The 20,531-nt window shown below is 40.7% G+C and overlaps 1 protein-coding gene and 1 long non-coding RNA gene across 5 annotated transcripts in view; one reads left to right on the top strand and one right to left on the bottom strand.

Annotated features, from left to right (window-relative positions):
* The window catches only part of SPMIP6 (sperm microtubule inner protein 6), a 50,064-nt gene extending 31,483 nt beyond the window's left edge, over positions 1–18,581 (top strand). The window contains exons 2-7 of one of the 3 annotated variants that reach the window (XM_072606367.1): positions 11,203–11,350; positions 13,363–13,475; positions 15,211–15,286; positions 15,812–15,878; positions 17,826–17,906; positions 18,413–18,581. In XM_072606367.1, coding sequence (XP_072462468.1) covers positions 11,203–11,350; positions 13,363–13,475; positions 15,211–15,286; positions 15,812–15,878; positions 17,826–17,906; positions 18,413–18,515 — 588 coding nt within the window. In that variant the 3' untranslated portion in view covers positions 18,516–18,581. Of the gene's footprint in view, positions 1–11,202; positions 11,351–13,362; positions 13,476–15,210; positions 15,287–15,811; positions 16,017–17,825; positions 17,907–18,412 lie in introns of all 3 variants that reach the window. The other 2 variants (XM_072606358.1, XM_072606376.1) reach the window with 2 other exon arrangements.
* The window catches only part of LOC140502152 (uncharacterized), a 68,779-nt gene that overhangs the window by 40,982 nt on the left and 7,266 nt on the right, over positions 1–20,531 (bottom strand). The gene's annotated exons all lie outside the window — the stretch shown is intronic.

The raw sequence follows: 20,531 nt of genomic DNA, 5'->3' as shown, positions 1-20,531 counted from the left end.
AGGGAAAATGCACTACCTCCTTTTTTTATTCATAAGTGGAGAACTATGGACATGAAAAAATTGCATATGCTGTCAGACTCAGTTTGTATGTGGGTTAATTATGTTGAATTGCTTTTTTTTGCTCTTCTTCTTTGTTACAAGAATTAACACTGGGGAAAGAAGAAGTTCTATATTTGTAAAAACAAAAGCTATTTAAAAGTAAAAAGAGAAAAAATAGGTCATGTTAGATTGACATTATTTTCTTTTTTGATCATGTTACTTAACCAGTATATTCGTTGGTTGGTGTTGTCTTTCATACTCAAAGGGAGCCAAAATGATGTCACTATATCAAGGTCAAGGTACAATGTATCCTACTGTGGCTGATCAGACCAATATGAGCTCAGAAGGTTCTACCAAAGGTCAGGCATAAATAATCCATATGAACATTTGGAATGGAGATATTTCTAAATTTGTAATCTCACATTTCTTTTGAGCTACGGAAATTCTGCTTTGACCATAAAAGCACAGTGCCTTACATGGGGGGGATGCAGTGGATCCGGTATACTTAGATTGTAGCAAAGTGTTTGATAAAGTATCTTTTGTTCGTCTTTTGTGGGAAAGATACAGAGGTATGTGGGAAGGGTGGTCTAGACAGTAAGTACATTTAGATAAATTTTGGAACATGTTAAATGGATTCAAAGACTGGTCCTTAATGCTTCCATGTCAACCTAGGAAGAGGTTCCCAAGAGAATGCACCATCTATTTATGCCTACCGTTAAATTTATATATACATATGCACATATACACATACATATATATATTTTGTTGTTACATTATCGTCATTTCCAAATATATCCCTCCCATCAAGTCTTCCTTTCTTTCAAAAAGTTAAAAAAAAGGTGGGGGAAGAGGGGAAAACAATTTCTTAAAACTAAACAGAAAGCACAGATACTATACTCATCAAATCTGCAGGTGATATAAAACTTGGAAGGGATAACTAACACACTAGATGTCAGAGTCAAGATACAAAAGGATCAAAATGGAATTTAATAAGGATATATAAGATCTTATAATTAGATTCAAGAAACTGTCTTCACATGTGAAAGGTGCTTAAAATAAAGTTTACTTTTTTATTCTAAATTTGACAAACACCAAATAGAATGGGTATTTTGATATACATAGTAGAACATAAGAAGTGGATTCTAGTAGATTCTACATGAAATTGCAGGTATCTATTATGTACAGCTTTCAATTTTTAAATTTAATAAATTCAACATATAACTTTTAAAGCTGTGCTCTTTTACAGTGATTCTTTCTGGTTTTTCCTTCTGTTCCTCCTTCTGTGCATTAAAAAAAAAGATGCTTTAACAATCCTTTTTTCTTTCTTTTTTTTTTATTATTTCCCTTATCTTATCCCTATCCCTATCCTTCCCCCCCCCCATTATTAAGAAGAAAAATTAGGAAAAAGAAAAAGAAGGCTCTTATAATAAATATACATAGCCAAGCAAAATCAAATTCCTACATTAACCATGCCTGAAAAATGTATGTCTTATTCTTCATCTTTAGTCTATCATCTCTTTATCAGTAGGTGGGTTGCATGCTTCATAATCAGCTCTCCAGAATTATGGTTGCACATTCATTTCAGCAAAATTCTTAAGCCTCTAGAAGTTGTTTGTCTTCACAATGTTATTGTATATATTTTTTCTCCTGGTTCTGCTCACTCCAGTCTTCATCAGTTCATAGGAGTCTTCACAAGTTTCTCTGAAATCAATTTCATAATTTATTATGGCAGACTGTCGTTTTCTATAAAAACAGCCTTGAAATTTTAATGAACTGCAAGCTAAATATGAATCAAATATATTATATGGCAACCCAAAAAAGTTAATATGATTTCAGACTATACTGAGGAAGACATAAATTCCAGGAAGAGGGAGGTGATAGCCCCTCCGTACTCTGACCAGGTCAGACCACATCTGGAACATTGCACACAATTATTTTGGCACTACACCTTAGAAAGAATGTAGATAAAGGTGATGAGTGTCAGTGGAGAGCAACTGGAATGATAAAGTGATTCAAGTTGATGCCTTAGCGGATTAGCTAAAGGAACTGTGGATGTTTAGCCTGTGTAAGAAAGCACTGAGGAAACACGGTTTTCTTCAAGTATTTGAAAGTCTGTATTACTAAAGAGGGAAATTGTTCAGATTACCCAAGAAGGTAGAACTTGGAGCAATGGGAGAAAGCTGTAAATAGGAAAATTTAAGATTGAGGTCAGGAAAAGTTTATAACCAAAAAAAATTATTAATCAATTGACTATTCGGGTATTATGGGGAAATTACATAAGGACTATTGGGTTCATAACCTTGTAGATAGACTGATTCCTGGAGTTTTACTTCATTAGGTAAAGAAGAATCACTAAAGGCCAGGAGGCTCTGCTTTGAGGTAGTAGTAGCTACTAAGAAGCAAGCAGGAGAAAAAGCTGTAGGAAGAGATGAACAGCAAAATAGTTTAGGAGTCCCAAACAAGGGGGGACAAAAGATAGAAGGCTTTGAGCAGAGACAGCTGACTCTTTAGCTCCTTTGCTGGGAACTGCTGATTAGAAGAGAGGCATTGTTTTGCTTTATTGCCTGGAGAAAGGTTGGAACAACTACTGGATGCTTATTGGAAGACAAACAGAATTCTGGTATTGTGTAAAGAACTGTTGAGGTTTATTGGTCTCTTGTGTTATCTACAGGCTGAGAGGCAACCTTTCAGGGATATCTCTGCTTTGAGAGAAGAAAAAAGTGTGTGTGTGTGTGTGTGTGTGTGTGTGTGTGTGTGTGTGTGTGTGTGTGTGTGTGTGGCGAGGTGCGCAGCTCAGGTCGGGGTGGGGGGGAAGACAAGCTTTGTATCTGTCTTGCTGGAACCTGTGTTTTGCTATGAGAAGAGTATTGGACCTAATCTGCGATTTGCAGATCTGAGGAGCTTGGCAGTTCTCTGGCTTAAGGGAACTGCCTGTCACTATAAAAGTGTAATACTTTCTCAGCACCCTAATAAGAGTGGCTGTGAATTCAAGAAGTTTCATCCATGGAAGAGAATTGGCTTTGCCCAGCAGGGGTGTCTCAAGAACTAGAAGGGATGCAACTAGCCGAGAATCAGCTTTCTGTGGTACATATTGTTCCTGAAAGGACCAAGGACTTCAAGACCTGTAATCCAGAGTTGTGTGTTACTCTGGACACATACATTTCTACACTATGTGTCTCCCTGCTAAATTTCTATAAGTATATGCTCATTTTCTCCCCAAAAAACTGTGTACTTTGATGGGAAGTGTGACATAGTTTTGTGGGTGGGTGACAATGTTTTGATTATTCCAGTTTTTAATCTTCTGTTGAGTAAAATCTATAATTTTTTCTGCTTTTGCTTTCTATTAAGTGTTATGATTGCTTCAGCTTTTGCCTTATCATTAAGCAAATGTTTTATGTTTGAGTCAATGGTGTATCATGGTTTTGTACATGGTTTTGTGCTGATTTTGTACAAATGGGAATCATACCAATGGAGGCTCATATGCTGCAGTGGTGAATAGTGATCATAACTGTAGCTAATCTCCCTAGTATGGGGCACGAGAACCCAGACTTTTCACCACGAGGGCAATTTGGAGTGAATGAACCAGTTCAGAAAGAGAGAGAAAGGATGCCAGATTGCACACCGTATGGTGTTCACAGGCTATGCCCATGCTATACTATGCAATCCTTTCATTTTACAAATGAGGAAACTGAGGTATTCAGGACAGTAGAAGAGCCTTCTCAAAGTCATAAAGGTGGTAGTAAGTGGTAGGTTCAGGATTTGAGCCCAGGTCCCTTGAGTCAAATTCACAATTTAAGTCAACTATATTTACCAGTGTAGCATGGTGAGCTAGTTTAAAACCATGGTAAAACCACAGAAGTGTTGGTTAGGTATGAATATTCAAGTATCTTGTTTTCTACTTTCTCATAAAACTCATGACTTCCCTGGGAAACTCCAAATATAGTATTCCATAATCCAAATATAGGTAGTCCTCCCTCAGTCCACTGAGTTCCAACTCTTGCATGGACTGTTGGGCCATAAATTTCAAATCTTCTTTATAAAAAGAATGGATAATTATAATTTTAAATTCATTGTCTACCATGCATTCTGTGGTCGCCATTGTCACTCCTGTATAGTGCCCTATGAATTAACCCTAAACACATGCTTAACAAATGCTTTATTCATTCATTTATATACTTTAATTTGTTCAGCCATTCCTCAATCAACAGGTTCCCCTTTAGTTTCTTGTTCTTTGCTATAGCTAAAAACAGTTCTTATAATTTTTTTTTTTTATCTACCACTCTTTCTTTAGTCTCTTCAAGACCTAATATTGGTATCACTGGACCACGTAGCTCCAAACTGATTTTCATAACAGCTAAATCAATTCACAGCTTCGTGTGTCTGTTCTCTCACATTCCCTCTAACAATTGTTATTTTCCCTTTTGTCAGCTTTTTCCATCCTGTGGGTATCAGATAGAACTTTAGAGTGGAGCATTTTTTCATATGGCTGTGGATAACTTGTAACTCTTGCTCTGAGAACTGCCTTTTCACATCTTTGGTCATTTCCCTATTGGGAAATGACGCCTGTTCTTGTATTCTCTTGTTCTTATAATTTTGAATATCTTGGATGTGAGACATTTATCAGAGCAACTTGTTGCAAAGATTTTTTTTTTCTCAAGTTAATTGTCTCCCTCTAATTTTAACTGCACTGGGTTTGGATGTGCAAAAATTTTTAATTTTTATTAATCAAAATTGTACATTTTCTCCTCTGCAGTCTTCCTATCTCTTATTTTCAATGGCCATGAACTCTTCCTCTATTCATTGTTGTAAAAGGTTTCTCTTCTTTTCTTGTCCCTCTCATTTGTGTGTGATGTGACCTTTTGTACCTACATACCGTGTCCATTTGGAATTTATCTTTAAATACAGAGTGAGATGATACCTTCCATTTTCTCAACAGCTTTTGTCAAATAGTCTTTATTCCAGTAGTTGGGGTCTTTGGGTTTATCAAACACTAGGCTATTACATTAATTTGATTCTGTATTTTGTGGATCTAATCTGTTCCACCAATTGACTTTTCAATTTTTTTAACCAGTACTAAATCATTTTGATGATTACTGCTTCAAAGTACAGTTTAAGATCTGGTATTTCTAAGGCCCCATCATTCCTACTTTTTTCCTCTATTTCCTTTAATATTCTTGAACTTTAATTCCTCTGGATGAGTTTAATTTTTCCTTCTAGCTTCAGAAAATAATCCTTTGGTAGTTTAGCACATCCTTGAATAAGAAATTAATTTAGATAATTCTTATTATTGTCATTTTTGTTATATTAGCTCAGGCTACCCATGAGTATTTAATATTTCTCTAGTGATTTAGGTCTGTCCATTCCTGGAAGTGTTCTGTAGTTATATTCATATAATATCTGCCAGTATTTTAAAATGTCTTTTATGTTCTTTATTTTGAATGGATTTTCCCCTTCTGTTTCTTCCTGTTGCATTTAATGAATAACATACAGAAATGGTGGTGATTTATGGGGACTTATTTTATGTCCTGCAACTTTGCTTAAGTGTTTAAGTTAATTTTAAGATTCTTTGAATCATCTCTGACCATCATATCATCTGCAACAAAAAAAGAGAAATACATTTGTTTCCTCTTTGCCTATACTTATTCTCTCAATTCCATTTTTATTTTATTGCTATTGATAGCATTTCTAGCGCTGTACTATCAAGTAATAGTGCTAATTATAGATATCTTTACCCCTTTCTTCTCAGAAAGGTCTTTCTCCATTAACTATATCCAATTTAGTTCTCCAATAATTATATTCACTTTTGGTTCTAGATTGATTTTATTGTTGTTTTTCAGTCTTTTTTTTAGTTGTGTCCAATACTTCATGACTCCTTTTGAGGTTTTCTTAGCAAAGATACTGGAGTGGTTTGCCATTTCCTCTCCAGCTCATTTTATAGATGAGAACACTAAAGCAAACAGGTTTAAGTGACTTGCCCAGGGTCACACAGCTACTAAGTGCCTGAATCCAAATTTGAACTCGAGAAGATGAGTCTTCCTGACTCCAAGCCCAGCCCTCTATCCACTGTGCCAGCCATCTAGCTGCCCTGTAATATATTAAGGACATGTCCATTTATTCCTATGATTTTCATGTTTTTTTAAAACAAAAATGGGTATTAAATTTGGTCAAAAGCTTTTTCAGCATCTATTGATATAACCATGTAGTTATTATTGTTAGTTATTAATTGGTCTATCATGTCTATGTTTGTCCTTATATTGAACCAACCTTGCATTTCTGGCATAGATACAAGCTTGCCATAGGATATGCTCTTTTAAATATGTTGTTGAAGATTCTTTGATAATATCTTATTTATTATTTTTACACTGAAATCATTAGAGATATTGATTCTATATATTTCCTTTTTTCTGTGCCATCTCTCTGATTTGGGAATCAAGACAATATTTGTGAAATAGAATGAGTTTGAAGAAGGATACTTTCCTTTCCTATTTTTGCAAACAGTTTATGTAATATTAGAATGAATTGTTTTAGAGTGTTTGATAGAATTTACTTGCAAATCCATCTAGCTCTGGATTTTCCACGCTATGGGAGATTATTTGTAACTTGTTCAATTATTTTTCTAAATTAGATTATTCAGATTCTCTATTTTTAATTTTCCTAATCTGAATAGTTTATATTTGTAAATATTCATTTATTTCTTCATCTAAGTAATCAGTTTTGTTGGCATATATTTGCGCAAAATAATTTTAGATAGTTTTCTTAATTTTATCTTTAATTGTGAATTTTCTTTTTTCCTTTCTGATGATAATCATTTGTTTTTCCTCTATCTTTTGAAAAATCAGACTAGCTGTTTATCTAGTTCATTAATTTTTTAATAGCTCCTAGTTTTATCAATCCAACTTTCTTTCAATTTTCTTAATCTTTTCTTTGATTTTCAGAATTTCTATGTTTGTATTGACTTTTACAGGCTTTTTGATTTGTTCGTATCCTTGTATTTTTTAGTTGCAATGCTCAATTTAGAGTCTACTTTTTCTAATTTTTATTGATGAAACTGTTTAACAGTATAAATTTTCTGTCTAAGGACTGCTTTGGCTACATCTAAGCTAGTAATTTTCCTTCCAATTTTTTTCTTTTATAGCAGAAGTTTTCTTAATCTTCAGTCTGTCACTATTTTTAATATACTTTGACAACTATTTTTCAATACAATTGATTTTCTTAATGCTGTGTCTTTTATTTTGTGCATTTAAAAACATGTCTGAGGAAGGGATTTGTAAGTTTCATTAAATTTTCAAAGGTGTCTATGGCACCAAAAAGAAAAAAGAAAAACTCCTCTACAACTTTCTTCTCATTTATTATAACTAGTTTCATTTCTTCCAGTTACTCTCATAGTCCTAGTAGCCAAGCCATTTTCTTCTCTGAGGCTTTGCTTATATTTGATATGTATTAGTCTCCTCTTTTGGGTTTTTCTAGACCCACTGTATTTTTTTCATAGTATCTGGTGTCTTATTTTGTTCACTCCTATCTGTAGCCTCAGTCCATGACTTTCACTTTAGTGCCAGGGCTAGGTTCCACCCCTCCCACACTCTTGACAAGGTGGTGAGGCTTTGTTTGGTCCTGACCTAACTCTGCTGGTTGCTGGCTTCCACTTTGTGTATCTGGACTCAGAACTCTGGCAAACCTCAATGTCTCTAGTCAGAGTTCTGTGGTGGGATTAGCATGTTTTGTATTGTTTTAACAGTAAAATCTTCATAAATACCTTTGCCTTTTAAGAGCTAATTATGTTTATTGTCTGTCTGTTCGTGGAAAGCACACTTGTGAACTAGAGTGTTAGGAATGCAGACTCACAGGGTTACCCTTTAGAACCTAAGGTAGCAGCCACTCCTTTGGGGACCCAACCTTGAGTATAAGTACAAGTTGGGGGAGTTAAACCTTTAGGGAGTGCTATTCACATAAATAGCAAAGGCAGGTCACTTGAAGCTTCCTAATAACTACTTACATTTCTCTGAATTAGAATTTGGCTATTCCTGCATCCTGATTTGTGCCCCAGTCAAGCTTCAAGGATTTCCTCTCTAGCTAAGTGGATATCCTACCTGACCTTCCAAGGAGCTAGAATTAACCAGAAATAACTAGAACATTCTCTAGCAGGTCCCCTTTGACTATATTGCCCCACTGACAACCTTTCCCATGGTTAGGTACTGCTGGCAATGAATTCCTGCTGAAGACTACTCAGTAGTAGTATCTTTCATCTTCTTCATTCTTCCTTCTTTGTGGATATTAGCTTGAATAGCAGGGTTCCTTTCAGGCTATATGGCAGCTTCTGTGACTCTTTGGTTTAACCTTTCATTGGTGGTATCCCAGATTCTTTCTCCTTTGTCTAAAGTTTTGGTATATGGATTATTCAATCAGGTCATGATTGGTTCTGCCCTCCAATGTGCAATGGAAAGAATGCTGAATTTGAAAGCTTAGGAATTCAAATCCCAGCACTGATGCTGCCTGAGGTTATTTACCATAGCCTCTCTGTGCCTCAGTTTTTCTCATCAGTAAAATAATGGGATTTGGCTGAATGTCCTTGAAGATCCCCTCTAGCACAAGTTCTATGATCTTTGCATTTTGTGCTATCAACCAAAGATCTTTTGTACATAATGTCATTTTATTAATATACTATCAAATTGGCTTGGTTAAAAGAAGAGATCCAATGAGGGCCTAATCCTTAGAGCATCAGCAGGTATACTCTTCCTGGTCAGTGACAGAGAAGCATGCACAGTATTCTCTGCCTGGTTTCAGCTGAACACAAGAATTTTAAGAAACTGCTTTCTAACCATGAATTACTTAAAGGGATAGTACAGTGATACAATGAGGCAGCTAGCTGGTCCAGTGGATGGAGTGCTAGAGCTGGAGTCAGGAAGGTTGAATGCAGAAACTACCTCAGGCAGCTTAGTGCCTGTGTGACCCTGGGCAAGTCATTTAACCTCTGCCTCAGTTTTCTTATCTGTAAAAGGGATCACAATAGCACTTACCTCCTAGGGTTGTTATAAAGATAAGATGAGATCATATTTGTAAAGAGCAAACCATAAAACATCAATATATACTAGCTTTCATTTTCATTACATTACTTTCATTTTCATTCCTGATGAAATGTTTTTTGGTTGGCTGAGAAGCTAGTGCAGTTTATGACTTAGCTGGAACTGAGGGTGCATAGAAAAGATTCAAGGAAATGATTTCTCACTCTCTGCTCCAGTGACTGTGCTATTTTCTCATAGAACTCAGCTGCTACAATCACCAGCTCTGAGATTCAGATTGGATGGCTTTCATGGACTGCCTCATCTCACTGGTCACCTGGGTACTCCCATCTCAGGATACTTATTCACCTAAGATCATAAAATAATACTCACAAAAGAAACAGAGGTGCCATGTGTTTGGGGACACATGGGGACTGGGTAGGAGATAGAACTCACTGCCCCTCCCCAATCTGGCAGCTCCCAGCCATTCTCCTCATTGATAACCAATTAAGAATGGAAGTGAAGATATGTCACCTGCTCAAACTTTTTGCAAGAAATTAATACTTGTATTAGAAATGAATGTTGAGAATTGTTATTGCATATAACTGGGAAATAAGAAATACAGGTAATGGGGTATAGAATCTATCTTGCCCTACAAGAAAAGAGAGAAGATGGGGATAAGGGAAGGGTGGGGTGTGATAGAAGGGAGGGCAGATTGGGGGAAAGAGTAATCAGAATGCAAGGTGTTATGGGGTGGGGGAGGGGAGAGATGGACAGAAAAATTGGAACTAAAATTTTGTGGAAATGAATGTTGTAATATAAAAATAAATTTAAAAAAAAGAAATTAATACTTGTATTTTTAAAAATAGGCAAGAAGCCCAGTTCAAGTTCTCCTTTCAAAGCTCCCAACTCACACTGCTTCAGGGATGGAGGAGACATCAGGCACCCACACAATCCCCAGGGCTAGGTATCAGAGAGAGTTATAACTAGGCTTGATATCATCACTCTGATTCTGCCCCACCTGCTGCTTCTTCGGTCTCTTCAAGTTTAGTGTTTTGTAGGACTCTGCCTACAAAGCCTTGTGGGTAATGTAGTTCCCCAGTTGGAGAAAGTAAGGAGATTCCCCGCCCCTTCCACTCCAGTCACAGGAGTGTTGCCACCTATATTATCTCATTTGATCACTCACTGTTGTCGTTTTGTTCAGGTGTGACCCCTTTTAATGTTTTCTTGGAAAAGATACTGAAGTGGTTTGTCATTTTCTTCTCCAGCTCATTTTACAGATGAGGAAACTGAGGCAAACAGGATTAAATGACTTGCCCAGGATCACACAACTACAAAGTATTTGAGGTTGAATTTGAACTCAGGTCTTCCTGACTCCAGGCCCAGTGCTCTATCCACTGCGCCACCTAGCTGTTCCTAAATACAGTATTCCCGATGTGGTCTGAACTGGGGCAGAGTAGGGTAGCGCTGGACTATTATCTCTCTCATTCCTGGCACTGGATTTCTATTTATGTCATGTCACATTGCAGATTCAGATGCAACAATTCATTAAATCCCTCTGGTTTGGGTTTTTTCCACCTTAATTCTTTATCTCAAACTAGGCCTCTTTCCCCATCTTACATTTGTGCAGCTGAGTTTTTGAGCCTTATATGTAGGATTTGGTGTATATCTCTATTAAATTCCACTTTATTAGATCTAACTAATCATTCCAGTGTGTTAGGATGTTTAGTACTCCTAATTTTGACTGCCAGAATGTTGATTATCCTTAATGCAAGGGGCGTGGTTTGGGGGAGAGAACCCTAAGGAGATAGGGAGAAGTTTGGGGGTAATGTAAGTAGTATAGACGTTAGGAGTTGGGGTATTGGGAGGAGTAATGTATGAAGATACTGGGAGAAAAGGTACTTCATAGAGTAGACTGGAAAGCAGTGCAAAGTCAGGAAGGGAATTCTAGGGGAACAGACAACTGGGGCAGGAGGAGAGAGAGTTGAGCTCAAGGTATGACACTGTGGACTTTGGGCTGCCACTGTTGTGATCATAGGACAGGGTCTGGGAATTGACTTTCCTGTATCCTCTTGTGGGCCACACAGCCTCTGTCTTTGGGTACAAGACCCTTTATTCAGCCATGTATTTATTATTTCTTCCTTCTTCTCCCATTAACAATGTCTAGGGCCTCAAAAAACCCATGGTGGAACACCACGTAGATCGACAATCTTTGGAGAAAATGGTGAAGCGTGCTGTAGAGGAGTATAGCTACAAGGGTTCTGTGCCTGGAAACCCCTACTTACCCCAGAAATACTGGATTTCTGAACAAGAAGGTACCTATGACCCTTGACTGGGGACTCTAACCCATGTACCCTATCTAGTTGAGAAGAACCTTGACCCTTGGGTGAAGGGATCCCCTGACTCTTGTCCCAAGACAACCTCTCCCTATCAGAGAAAAATTCATTTATTAAGTCTATCTCTCTGCCTTAAATACATACCCCTCCCCACCCTGTGTGCCCATGCTGACCAGAACTATACTAAGCAGGAAAGACAGTTAAAAACAGAACCCTTGACTTCAGGGATCTCACAGTCTGAGAAAAGATACAGGAAATAAAAGACAAAACAGAACAGCAGGGTGTGACTGAGGGCTCAGATACCTGTTTTCAGATTAGAGGGAGATCATTGGTGGGTTACAGGAAAGACTTCATGAAAGAAGATTTGAGCTACAACCTTGATTGTCGGCTAAGGTTTGGCTAGGTCAAGAAGGACTGGAGAAGAAAAAAAATTGTTCGCCACCAAAGGGGTGTGGTCCTTTGGTCACATGAATAATTTTCTAATTATCAAAGGCCTTTGTTCCATCGTCCTGGACTTCTCTGTGGTGTCTGACAATATCAAACACCCCTTCATTCTTCAAACATTTCTCTTGACTTTTGTGACACTGAATTCTTCAGGTTCTCATTTTACCCATATAACCACTGCTACTCTATCTCCTTTCCCAGCTTCTCTCCATCCCCGTCACCTTATTTTTCTATTTACTTTATTAATATAGTCATGCGTCAAGACTTTGTTTTCATTTGTCTCCTGTTTTTCCCCTGTAATCTCCTACTTTGGTTAACACAGACACTGTCTTAACTTTGATTATCAGAATATCTATATGGATGACTCCTGAATTTATATCCCCAGCCCTTATTTCTCCTAAATGTCAAACCCGCATTTCTAATGACTAGATGGACATCACCTGGATATCTCCTAGTTCAATGTACCTAAAACAACCCACCATCTTTTCCCTTTCTGGCTTCCTTGTTTTAATTAAGGATAACAGAATTTGCTCATTCATTTAGGTCCATAACTCTTCTCTCTCCCTCACTACCAGCTCCCCCACACACACACACATCCAAACAGTTTCCAAGTCCTGTTAATTCGTCTTGCCCTGTGATGATGGCTCTCACGTTCACCCCTACTATTTCAAGTGAGGGGGTCATATTTTTAAGGGCCCCTCAATTTCAAAATGAAGAGTTTTAATCTATCCTACGTACAATAGGAAGTCATTTTAGACAGGCAGTGGAGTAATCAGAGTGAAAGTGCTTTTGGAGGATTACTTTGGGGGCTCTAGAGATGGTGGTCAGGAAAAGGGGGGAAGGAGAAGAGATATGATTCCGGGAAATCCATTAGGAGGCTCTTGTAACAGTCTCAGAAAGAATGGAAAAGAAAAGGAAGGAAGGAATTCCAGAGACTTTTTAAAGGAAGAATTCAAAGAACTCACTGACTGATAAGGTGCGATGGGACATAGGATATGGGATATATGGGGGATGGGAGATGGGATGGGATGAAAGGGATTATAGCACAAAGCAGAAGATCCAAAAACGATTCTGAGATTTTTTTTTTTTTTGAGCTTGGGGAACTCAAAAAATAGTATTATCAGTGGCTGAGGGGGTGGGGCAAGTAAGATGACTGGAGTCTAGACAGAGAATCTAACCACCTGTGGGAGCTGGGGAGAGGAGTAGGCATAGGCTTGATCTTGGGACTAGATAGAGAGTCCAGAAGGCCTCTGAAGAAAATAGGTCTTCTGAGCTGAATGTAGTTCAACTGTGTGTCTCTCTCGAGCCCTGTGACACCCCTGGAATCAAATCTTCTCCTGATCCCTCCTCACACCTGGAAGGAGACGCTGCTATTCCATGAGGACACCTGGCCTGAGAGGGTGTGGTTACTTATGGTTGACTACCAACCAGGAGAGGACACAGAAGGGAAGCCTATTTCTTGAGGCTGGAGCCCTGACTAGTGGTGGGGCAGGAAGGAATGACATGCTTTCTATCTCTCCTCACCCCTACTCATCATGGCCTAACAGAGAGATACAACCCAACCTTTGTTAGTGAAGACAGGTTTTCAACGTGGAGGACAGGACCATACAACAGCGCGTGTTGGAACAAACATACTACCTACCTCCCAAGACTGCCAAAGGTATCCCTTCAACTGGCACAACATGGGCAAGTATGGGGGCAGGAGGAGGGCGGGATAGAGGGTTCATGCAGGTAACATTTACCTTCCCTCTCTGCCTTCCACCCTAGCATCATGCCTAAAACACCGTTACAGCTTTTTCTTTCTTTGGGTTGCATGTGGGGCCCTCTCCAATGTCTCTTTTTAAAAAACACAAATCATACACCGTTGCCATCTGTCATCAACGTATCTATGGATACATGTCAACGCATTGGTCAATGTATTGCCTAAGCATCTCCCCTGTGCAAGTCAATGTGGTGGGTGCTATGGGAGATACACAAGTAGGTAAGATACAGCTGCTGCCTTCAAGGAGTTTATAGTACAGTTGGAAAAGATTTAAAAAACACCTTTCAATTAACTAATAATGCCAGACATGTTTTCAGTGCTAAATGAGAAGAGACAAATGTCAGGAGTATTCAGATTTCAGAGGGAGAAAGAGATTACCAAGAGAATAGGGGTGTAGGCTATAGGAAGAGGTGGTATTTAATCTGGCATACAGGGAGTTACTCAGTACTTCAGTTTCCTCTTCATAGAAGTAGAAGTTCAGATGGTAGGGGCAGTGTAGAGACAAAGGAGAGGAAAAATGAATGCCCAGTGTGGATTGTTGCTAAGTGATTGGGTTCAAAGTTAGTAGCCGCTGAACTCAAGAATGTGTACATATCTGGATAGATAAGCTCTTTGAGGACAGAAACTGTCTCATTTTTGTTGTATCCATACCATAGTACCTGTTATATAATAGACAACTAATGACTGACTGGAAGACACCTGGGTTCTAGTGTCAGATCATATGGGGGAGCATGGATGGCATGGAGATACAAGAGAAGGAGGGGTATATGGAGTTCACCTTAAGCAGTCTACCCAACTCTGAAAAGCACCTTATACAACTTTAGTGTTCTTTCCTGGGTGCCTAATTTGGGGATGGAAATGTTGAGAGTTATTTGGATAGGGAAGCAGTATAGTACCTGGAGGCAGAGGGTAGGCCCATTCAGTCACTTGCCTACTTCCTTCTCTCCATCCTGAAACCCAGAAGCCCCTCCCTCCCTGTGTTCTCTGTGATGAAAGCAAGATGGACAATGGCTTGCTGTGATGTCAATGGCAGTAGGGAGGGGGAGAGGTTGGGACCAGTGACCACCAGGTGAGATCATTCTCAAAAGTGAGAGAGAAAAACAGGCTTTGTTCCTGGAGCCTTCCAAAATCCAACGGGGGAGGGGGGAGAATGAACCGTGGATCCGTATTCAATCCCTCATTGAGAGTGATAAAGGTAATGAAATCTAACAGAGAAAACCAACTCTGTTCTCAGAGAAACTCTTAAGGAGAAAGGGCAGAGGGGGTAGAAGTATATTCCACCCTCTGGCTTCTTCTAATGAAAGACTCATCTCAGACAGGCACATCTCAGAGGAGTTAGGGCAGGAAATAGGCCTGGATATAGTTACCCTAGGAAGGAAGGTACAAAGAAAATGAATGGAGAAAGGTGAGGAGGGTAAGACATATGAGGAGAGAGAGGATGGGAGATGTTGCTAGGAAACTATGAACTCAGAGAGAGAGAAAAGTGAGGGGCCCTAGAGAAGATTGGGAGCTGGGGGAGGGGTAGAAGTCAGAAGGACTTCCTGGGCTAGAAAAAGAAGGAAGTAGGAACTACATTGGATCCTGGCCTTTGAATTTCTTTCCTTCAGTCTAAAGTCGTTCTTGTTTCACTTAGGAAACTGGAATGGAAACAACGGTTCGGGGAATGCCCTTGGATGGTCCCCCCAAACCCGATCGCTTCAACAACTATGGTAATTGGTCATGGGTATGGGTCTAAAGGCATGGATGGGTTGGGGAGGTTCTTAGAGGTATGAAGAGGTTAAGTAACTGCCTACTTCGTTCTCCTTCTCTGTTTGTCTACCTGCCTGTTGCTCTAATTCTGCTTCTTCTTTTTGCCTGTATTTATCTTCCTATTCATGTCTCTTAATGCTATGTCTCTCCATCTTTGCCCCCTTTTCCTTTCTACGTCCCTGTCCATATCTCTGGGCTTCTATTGTCTCTGTCCCTCTGTATCTTATGTACATCAATCTCCCTCCACATCTCCATGATTCTGTCTCTTTCTATCCATCTCTTTCTGTGCTTTATTCTCTCTATAATCTCTGTCTTCTATGTCTCTGGTCTTCCCTTCCATCTCTCCGTGTCTCTGGTCGTTTCCATTTCTCTGTGTCCCTGGTGTCTCTTCCATCTCTCTGTATCTCTGGTCTCTCCTCCATCTCCCTGTGTCTCTGGTCTCTCTTCTATTTCTCTCTTGCATGTGGCTCTCTGTGCCCTGGCAGAGCGAGAGGTGGTGGTCAACATGCTGAACTCACTGTCCAGGAACCAGCTGCCGTCCATCCAGCCAAGGTACACTGTACCTGGCCGTTTGCCATTCCAGGGATATGAGAGCCCCTGCACAGGCCGACATTACTGCCTTCGAGGCATGGACTACTATGCCACAGGGGCGCCCAGCAACGAGCGCCATCTTGCCCAAATGACTGTAAGGTTCAAAGGGATCGTCCAGTTCTACCCCACAGTGATTAGCACTGTAGAGGAAATTCAGGGTGGCCTCTCATGGAGGGTGGTGAACAAACTTGGTATTGTACAGAACTAAGAGGGTAGACAAGATGGGCTTGCATGAAGGCAGAAATGCAGACAAGATGATGCCAGGGGCCTCCAAAACCCCAACCATGTGTCCCTCTTCTGCCCATGGTTAGCCCAGACTTACTCCTATTTGCTCTGGGAGGCCCAGGTTTGCCTTCCCAATCCAGACCCAGGGAATCTAAGTTTCCCCTCTCAATATGGCCATAAAGAGCTTCCAGCCTGGCTATTTTCCTCTCTCCCAGGCAGCCTCCCTCCACTTTAACAAATAGACTTAACTGGGAGGGGCCCTCGAATAAAGCACATCCTTAGACCTTAATGAAAGTCCCCTCCTGTGGGACTGGAGGACTCAGGAGACCCTGCACCTGGATTTTAGTCCCACTTCTGCCACTGACTCTCTGTGTGAGCACTGGAAGTGGTATATAGGAAAGAATATGGGATGGTATCAATTCCAGCTCTGCTCCTTATCTGAGTAATATTGGGGAAAGTCACCTAATTTCTCTGACCTCATCTGTATAAAATGAGGCAGCAGGATTAGTTAATTTCTAAGTATCCTTCTGATCTAAATCCTATGATCCTATATGAAGGTCCCTGAAATGAAAACAAATAGCCTTAACTCTCCCAGCCTCGAGGAAGTGTTGTGAGGGAGAAACACTGAGGGTCATAATTCATTGCAGCTACGTTTTACTTTATATTTACGTAGTGCTGGCATATGTCTTCTCTCCTTTAATCCTCATAATCCTGGAAGATGGTCAGAGCAGGGATTGTTATTCCAATTTTACAAATAAACAGATTTCAAAGAGGGGAAGTAATCTGTCCACATTCATATAGCATTAGTAATAGTGGTGGATGCACTTTGGAAGACTTAAGAACTATCTAGGGGTGAGGCCCAAGGTCCCCATCCATAGGACACTTTCAACCACAACTGAATTCTCATCCAAAGGGGCTCAAATACTGACACATCCCCAGGAACCTCAGTGGAGGGTGGTCCCACCAAAAGGACCGCCTCATAGCTAGGCCACTAACTTAGCTGTATAATGGTGAGTTTTTCCTCTCTGAGTCTCTGTTTTCTCACTTGTCAAATAAGGAATTTGGACTAAATCATTTCTAAAGATCTTTTCAGATCAATAATTTCATGATCCCACAAGGTCTGTAGGGATCTTTTAAGTTCATTCCAAGAGCTCAGAGAAATTGGTGCCTCTGCAGTATAAAGACATAGGCCCCAGGATGGAGAATATCACATGGAAACCACTGGGGCATTTAATCTACATTAAGTTTTCATTTCTGACCCCCCCCCCCCCGGGTGTCTAGACCTGTGCTCCAGGGAGGACAAAGAAGGAAAAGACATAATCTTTGTCTTTGGGGAGTTTGATGTCTGGTCAGGGAGACAACCCTGGGATGTAGAGTGGCATAAGGTCATTTGTAGTAAGTGTCCAGAGGACAGGTACAGAAGATAAGTGCCCTAGATGTTCAGTGGAGAGAGAGAACAGTGTAGACTGGAACAGTTGGGAGGTTTCCCGAATGAGGCGGACCTTGAGCTGGGCATCAAAGAACAGGCAGGATTTGGATGGTCAGACAGACACAGAAGTCCACAGGTATCAAGAATTTACTAACTCTGGTTTGCACAGACCTGAGTTTGAGAGGGAAAGGGAACTAGAGAATGATAATACTTCAACTGCCTAATCTGATATCCCTTTTCCTTTTGCTTTATAGGAGTGCCCCGCCTTACAATCACAGGCCAGGAATGAACTGTGTGGTTTACCCCCGCCTCCCTCCATCATATACAAACCTTAAGTAAGTGCACCTGACTCCTTTGGTGGGTGGGCCTTCCCTCCCCTTCCTCTCTTTGGATACATCTCCTTCAGTTTTGTCCTTTTTTTTAACTGGGAATATTTTACGTCTAGCCCTGGAAGGGGACACCATTGTCTTAACAGGTGTTGGTCATGGAGCCTAGTCTTTGGGCCAAGCTTCCAGGACAATGGGATCCACAGGCCACAGTCTCAGGATTTCAGAGTTGGATCATTATTAGGGCAGGAGATATTGGATATAGAAGTTGAGGATATGGGCTGAAATCAGGAACTCCCACATTCCTTCTCACCGGGTGTTTTGTAGCCCTCCCTCTCACCATGTGGGCCTCAGAATGAAATACAGTGCAGACCACTGAATGGCGCCTGGAGGACCAGGCCCTTCCCACCATAATATGAACCCAAGGGTTAAGGAGTTCTAGAGGTCAGTTGCGCAAGGCTCAGATCATCTCTATGAACGGGATGGACTGTTCCAATTTCCTCTCACCCCTGCAGGTGGAACACCAGTCAATTCAAGTTGATTGGAGGACCCCAGAGAAATAACTACATCATCCACCCCGAATTCGTGTCGGAGGCCCCTGTCCACCGCTGCTGGTAGAGCCGAGCCGTGGTCAGGGCAGAGGGCGGGGTGGTTTAGTAAATCAAGTTCCACCCCGCCTGCAGAGATCTGTCTCTTCTTTGTAGCCCCTTCAACTCCTCTCTCTGCCAGATCCCTCATTCTCCCCCACCCCCAGACTTAAGCCACATCCCAATAGGTACTTGGGAGAGGGCTCTGTGAATCCCCTACACTGGGGCCTGAGAAGGATAGAAAGCAACGATGCTTGGCTCACTTAGCCCAACTGTGTGCCCCAGTCCAATTCAACTCAACAAAAGTATTTATGAAGCACCTACTATATACTGGGTAGCTAGGTGGTACTGTGGATAGAGCACAGAGCCCAGAGTTCAGAAAGATCTGAGTTCAAATGTGGCCTCAGATACTTCCTAGCTGTGTGACCCAGGGCAAGTTATTTAACCCCTATTTGCCTCAGTTTCTCATCTTTAAAATGGGGATACACTGGAGAAGGAAATAGCAAATTGTTCCAGCATACATGCCAAGAAAAAGCCCCCTGGACAAAGCCTATGGGGTCATGTAGAGTTGAACATAGCTGAACAACAACCATGCGCTAAGAACTATGCTAGGCCCTGGAGATGCAAAGACATCAATGAATAGTCCTTGTCTCTCCCTCATCTGGTCTTTGGCGACCAGACTTTTTTTTTTTTGCTTCTCTGTCATTATCCTCCAAAGGCTCTTGTCATACCTTCTTATACCCTAGCCTTTCCATAAAAATTTCTTTTCACACAACTGTCTAACCCAAGGACTTCACCCTCTTCCCTTCATCTCCTGCCATCATGGTAGACCAGGGACCATTAGAATCATGGAATAGACCAAAATGCAGTAGACCTAGGCTCTGGACCCTGCACTGTGGAGGCAAAGGGTGAGGTGCAGAGATAATTTGCGGTGCTTTCCAGGGGCTTGCTTTTAACCCACCTATCAACAATATCTGAAAACTTACTATGAGCATGGTATCATAGGAAAAGACTTTTAGAGATAATCTAGTCTAACATCCTTGTTTTACACTTGAGAAAGCTATAGGATCACAGGAAGAGACTTTAGAGATTATCTAGTCTAACACCCTTGTTTTGCACTTGAGAAAGCTATAGGATCACAGGAAGAGACTTTAGAGATTATCTAGTCTAACACCCTTGTTTTGCACTTGAGAAAGCAAAGGCCCAAGGAAGTGAGTTGCCCAAAGTTTCCACAGATTATCAACATCTAAGGCAGTATTCAAATCCCAGATTCTCTGATTTCAAATCTAATACCCTTTCCATTATAGCACCTATTTCCATTACATGCATATTCTACAAGATCCATACCTCCTCAAGACTTAACTTTCCCCAATCCAGGTTTTATCACCCCCAAAGTGTCTCCCCCAAAGTATCATTTCTTCCTAGTCTCCTTCCAGTGGTCTCATCCCTGGCCCAGCATCCTCTCAATTCAGTACTCAACAGCTCCACCAGGGCCACTACAGTCCAGCATCCCTGGTGCCTCATCTCATTAAACTCTGACACTTCTGGCTCCCCCTCCAAGGATCTAAGAAGTAAAGCAACAGCAGAAGAGTTCAGAATAGGGACTGTGGATTGGAAATCTTCCCTTAATGCAGATTCTGTAGTCTAGCCTATCAAAAGGTATCTATCCTTCCCCCAAAGGAAGGTTTTAGGAAACCTGTGACATTGGAGGGCAGACACTATCAGTAGACAGAGTGCCAGGCTGGAGTCACGATGACCTGCATTCAAATCAAGCCTTAAATATTAACTAGCTGTGTGACCCTTGACAAGTCACTTAACCCTCTTTGCCTCAATTTCCTCATCTGTAAAATGAGCTGGAGAAGAAATTGGCAAACCACTCCAGTATCTTTGCCAAGAAAACTCCAGATGAGGTCACGAAAGAGACACAGATAAACAACAAAAAGACGTGAACAAATTGAACTGTCTTATTTTGATGTCCTGCCCTACACCAACCCCTGTGAGATGCCCCTGAGTGGAGGAGAGTAGGGAAGGAATGGCTGGGGGACAC

The sequence above is a fragment of the Notamacropus eugenii genome, chromosome 1 (genome assembly GCF_028372415.1).
Source record: "Notamacropus eugenii isolate mMacEug1 chromosome 1, mMacEug1.pri_v2, whole genome shotgun sequence".
Classification (NCBI taxonomy): domain Eukaryota; kingdom Metazoa; phylum Chordata; class Mammalia; order Diprotodontia; family Macropodidae; genus Notamacropus; species Notamacropus eugenii.
Note: the sequence above shows the minus strand (reverse complement) of the source record. Positions and strands in the feature narration are given on the sequence as shown.